The sequence below is a fragment of the Portunus trituberculatus genome, chromosome 31, assembly GCF_017591435.1.
Source record: "Portunus trituberculatus isolate SZX2019 chromosome 31, ASM1759143v1, whole genome shotgun sequence".
Lineage (NCBI taxonomy): Eukaryota > Metazoa > Arthropoda > Malacostraca > Decapoda > Portunidae > Portunus > Portunus trituberculatus.
The window spans coordinates 9,511,646-9,516,645 of NC_059285.1; the positions used below are offsets into that span (position 1 = coordinate 9,511,646).

Consider the following 5,000-nt stretch of genomic DNA (forward strand, 5'->3'; position numbering starts at 1 on the left):
TACTTTTTTGAAGAGATGTGTTTTTTAAATTATTTTCATTTATTTATTCAATTTTCAAAGACATGCATTTTGTAATTAGCTTCGTGATTTTTTGTTCTGTCTTTCTTTTTTTTTTATAATTTGATCAATGCAGATTTTTTCACTTTTTTTCTCCTCCTCTTCTTTGATGTTCTTGCCTTTCATTTTTCATTCCCTTTGAGTATTTTATGAGCTAAATTTATTATTCATCCAGGATATGTACTATTTTTATTCAGGTATTCATTTATTAATTTCTTATACATTTTTTTCCTTTAAACGTTGCTGAGGATTTTTGTGGTTGAGTTCAATAAATACAGATTCTTTTATAATATTCTTTGATGTTTGTTTTTCCTCTTGCCTTAAGTCTGTGTTGTGACTTTCTCTTTGTAGTTATTTTTATTTTTCTCGTGTTTTTTTTCTTCTCTCTAGCTATTTCTTCTGTTTTCTTTGATATAATTTCTTGGTTTTCTGTCTCATTCAGCCTTTTCTCCTTTCACGTTGAAGTTCAGACATTTTTTCGTATTTTTTTTTTTGCATTTTTATTTATTATTTATTTATTTTTACATACTCTTGTTCTGTTTGTTTATTCTATTACTTTTTTTTTTCAGTTTCGTCCGTGGTTCTTTTCTGGTGTGCCTCGCTGCTAAATTTATGAGAATGAGGCCTGGTTAAGTTTGTGGGTGGCAGCATGTTAATAAATGTTGGTTGGAGAGTGAGTTTTATAAGAGCAAACTGAAGGAAGTTAAATCTTGCCCCGGAGAAGTTTAGTAATTCTATATAGAAGAAGGATACAGTTAGACAAGTCCTGGCGACAACTGCTGGCGGCACGCGTAGCACAAGCTTGCACAAGGGTATTTTGGCTCCTGTCGGACAGATTACTGATATATTATTGAAGAAAAATGAACAGTTCGTATTTCACTTCACGTATTTTATTAGTAGGAGTTAAAGGGATTTATTTTTGCTCATAGTTTTTATTTATTCATTTTTATCTTGTACATACTCTTAGCAGTGAATAATTTTAGACTCAGTAAGACATATTTATATTTAACTGTATTTCTTTTCTATCAGTGAGAGTTTGCAGTTAATTTTTGTCGTTGTTGATTGTTGTTTAAAGTTTATTTTGCTTTCTCTTCCTACTTGTGCTCGCTCGTACCAATGCATAATTTCATTCGCAGTAAAGCGGGTTGGGTTACTGCAATATCCCCGAGAGAAAAAGGAATAAATATGTGACTGTATTTATCATCTGGAGTTTACTGTTATTTTTCGCGAAAGTTATTTTTGTTGCATTTCTTTTAGCAAACTTAAAGACTAATGTATTATTAGACACACTTGGGAACAGATTACTACCATATCAGTGAAAACACACGCACACACACACACACACACACACACACACACACACACACACACACACACACACACACACACACACACACACACACACACACACACACACACACACACACACACATTTACTCTATGTTTTATTCTTTGCACCACCAAGTTTTTATTTTTCTATTTTTTTTGACATTTTGAAGATTTTTTTTCAATTAGTATTTTTCAAGCACGAGCCTAAGGACGAAGAATGATTTCAGACTCTGGCGGACTACAATGCAATGTCACATGGGAAATAGTCGAGGAATTTGCATTTCACTGTCTATATCAGCGAGAATTTCCAGTGATTTTTTTTTGTTTTTGTTTGTGAGAGTTCTTTAAACCTATCACCTTTTTTTTTCTTCCTTGCGCTCCTTTTATGAAGCGACTCGTAAATGCGCTTTTTGCATCAACTAACATTACCAAAGAGGATGATTTTGTCCGCCATTACTCGGAATAGTATGTAGCTTTCTTTCTTGCTTTTTCGTATCCTTCCATTCTTTTTCGTTCGTTTTTCTTTCTATGTACATTTTCTTTATGACACACGAAGCAACATGCACACTCCAGACACTCACTGTAGTATCCTTTCTTTCCTTTCTTTCTTTTTTATGTGGCAAGTGATACGTGACTCGTGGTTTCTGTTCCTGGTTTGCGGCAAACGTTATGTCTGTACTTCCTTAGCCCACCGCTGCTTTAGTCCTTCCATTTTTAACGTCAGAACCGCAGAGGAACAGGAAGAGACGAAGGCATGCTTTGTTGACACAGGATGCGTAGAGTCTACTTTGTGAGGGAAGCGAGGGCGAGTGTCGACCTTAACTCAGCAACATGAAAAGTCTTGTTTTGTCCCTAATCTCTTCCACTTCTAGCATTATTACATACACGGCAGACAAGCTGTTATTCGTGTGTGTGTGTGTGTGTGTGTGTGTGTGTGTGTGTGTGTGTGTGTGTGTGTGTGTGTGTGCGTGCGTGTGCGTCCGTGTGTGATTGTTTCAATCTCCCGTTGCCTGACACTCGATTAAAAGCTTCTTTCTCATCCCTCTTCATCCCTACCACACCCCACCACACCCCCACACTTCCACCACACCCACCACACAGTCACGTCCTCACAGCAACCACCACTAACACGCACCCAGCCACACAGCACCGCCTAGCCCACAACTTTTGATTCTGAAACTGAACCGTCTTTCTCTCATCTCAGAACCAGCCAGCCAGTCAGACACCCCGGACAGGAAGTCAGTCAGCGAGGCAGTCACCGTGTCAGCGAGTCCATCAGCCGGTCACTCGGTCATTCAATCAAGCAGTGACACGACCTGGTCCCGCCCGCGCCATTCGGACAGTCAGTCAATTAGTCACTAAGTCAGTCAGTCAGTCAGTCAGTGTTGCCTTGGAAGTGTGAGAGCGGTGAGAGGGGAAAGCGATCTCTCTCTCTCCCACGGGCCTAGTCGCATCATTGCCCGTGACACCCTCTCCTGTGTGTTATCTCAGTGATCCGAGAGGGGCTGGAGGTGAGAGGGTAGTGTGGTGGAGGGGCGTGATTAGAAGTGTGTAAAGAGAACAAGCAAGCAAGCAAAGGGTGTGCGTGTGTGTTAATTGCCCTTGGTGGTGGTAGTGGTGGTAGTAGTAGTAGTGGTGGTGAAAGAAGAGGAGGAGAAGGAGGAGGAAGAGTCATGTGTACGTGTTTGTGTGTAAAGGAGGTGGTGAAAGTTAAGAAAAGATAATGAAAGAGATAGTGAAAAGATCGAGCATTTCGTTCCCTGGTAAGTAGCGCCATTGCCACCTCCACCCTTGTCCTCCAGAGCTCATTGTGTAACGCAGTGCAGGACTGTTGCAAAAATCAAGTTAAAAAGTTTGAAAATAAGACTGAGGCAGCAGCAGAAGGGAGGGAGGGAAAGAGAGAGAAAGAGATGGAGGGAGCGAGGTCGGGTGTGGAAAAAATAGTGAGGCTATGCACGTGTCGCTAATTAAGGATAATTAGAAAAGACGTAAAGTGCTTTTGAAAAAATAAATGAATAAAAGTTTTGAGCTTCACCTAGTACGCTTTAAGATTTATAGAGGAAAGAAAAATAAAGGCTGGTACACACGTCGCTAAACAGACCGTTGTGCTGTTTCTGAATTTGTTGACTCCACGGGAGGCGGTGAAAAATAACAGCAGAAGAAAGGAAAAGAAAAGTGAGAGGGAAAAAGGAAATAAAAAAAAGAAAACAATTGGTTGAAAAAAAAATGATAGGACACTAAAAAAAATAAGGAAAAAAATAAAGCGGTCAAAACACAGATAGAAAAAAAAAAAAAAAACACACACACAGCGAAAAGAGAGGGAGGAGTGTTAGTACATTGAAATACAGAATGAAAAGGAATGTAAAAAGTAACAAAACTCAGTTAGATGCGAAGAGAAAGAAACGGTGAAACAGAACGGAAGAAAAGGAAAAATCAATCAAAAATAAGAAAATTAGATAGAAGTGACAGACACGCAACAACGAAACGGAACAGAAAAACTGAAGGAAAGAAGTAAATTGGAAAGCAGAAAGTGAAAAGATACAAAAAATAGTAAGAAAAAGAGGAAATAAAACGTAAATAGGAAGAAGTGCTACACCAAGAGAAAGAGATAGAAAGAGAGAGAAAAAAGAGAGAAAGAGAGAGAGAGAGGGAGAGAGAGAGCCGCATCACCACACCTGTCCTAAAAGTAATTAGCTCTCACCTCCCTCCCCGTCACCTTCAGCATCAGGAGGGAAGGAGCCACGGCGGGACAAGAGACCGACTCCCTTTCCATTTCCTCCTCTCTCTCTCCTGCCTTTCCTCCAACATGGCGGCGGTATAAAGGAGGTAGCCATGGCGACGAGTCACCTCTTGCGGCTTCCCCTCCTCCTCCTCCTCCTCATCCACCTCCTCCACCTCGTCCTCCACGCCTCTTGCACCTCCGCCCAGGTAAGCATGTTCACCTGAGCTCGCTGCTACGCTCACCATCCTTAATTAAATACCTGCAGGTCCTTAATTACGAGGTAAGTGCTGCCCTTTAATTCACCTCCACACGCACACACGTACGTACATATTGTTTAGACGTATGTACATGTGTGTGTGTGTGTGTGTGTGTGTGTGTGTGTGTGTGTGTGTGTGTGTGTGTGTGTGTGTGTGTGAAAGATTAAAAGAACTGTGAGGAAAGGAGTGTGTAAGTTTATTTTCTGTGTGTGTGTGTGTGTGTGTGTGTGTGTGTGTGTGTGTGTGTGTGTGTGTGTGTGTGTGTGTGTGTGTGTGTGTGTGTGTGTGTGTGTGTGTGTGTGTGTGTGTGTGTGTGTGTGTGTGTGTGTGTGTGTGTGTGAAAGATTAAAAGAACTGAGGAAAGGAGTGATTAAGTTTATTTTGTGTGTGTGTGTGTGTGTGTGTGTGTGTGTATGTGTGTGTAATTCACTGTTTGATCTGCTGCAGTCTCTGACGAGACAGCCAGACGTTACCCTACGGAACGAGCTCAGAGCTCATTATTTCCGATCTTCGGATAGGCCTGAGACCAGGCACACACCACACACCGGGACAACAAGGTCACAACTCCTCGATTTACATCCCGTACCTACTCACTGCTAGGTGAACAGGGGCTACACGTCAAAGGAGACACACCC

At 41.1% G+C, this 5,000-nt stretch overlaps 2 protein-coding genes across 3 annotated transcripts in view; both read left to right on the forward strand.

The window, feature by feature from the left end:
* Positions 1-3,623, forward strand: part of LOC123511223 — a 43,889-nt gene extending 40,266 nt beyond the window's left edge. For both annotated transcript variants that reach the window (XR_006676712.1, XM_045266920.1), the window contains one exon: positions 2,591-3,623. Coding sequence is in view for 1 of the 2 variants with exons in the window: in XM_045266920.1 (XP_045122855.1) it covers positions 2,591-2,748 (158 nt within the window). In the remaining variant the exon portion in view is untranslated. The remainder of the gene's footprint in view (positions 1-2,590) is intronic.
* A 51-nt stretch (positions 3,624-3,674) lies between these two features.
* The window catches only part of LOC123511222 (A disintegrin and metalloproteinase with thrombospondin motifs 3-like), a 155,457-nt gene continuing 154,131 nt past the window's right edge, over positions 3,675-5,000 (forward strand). The window contains exon 1 of the mRNA XM_045266919.1: positions 3,675-4,314. Coding sequence (XP_045122854.1) covers positions 4,219-4,314 — 96 coding nt within the window. The 5' untranslated portion in view covers positions 3,675-4,218. The remainder of the gene's footprint in view (positions 4,315-5,000) is intronic.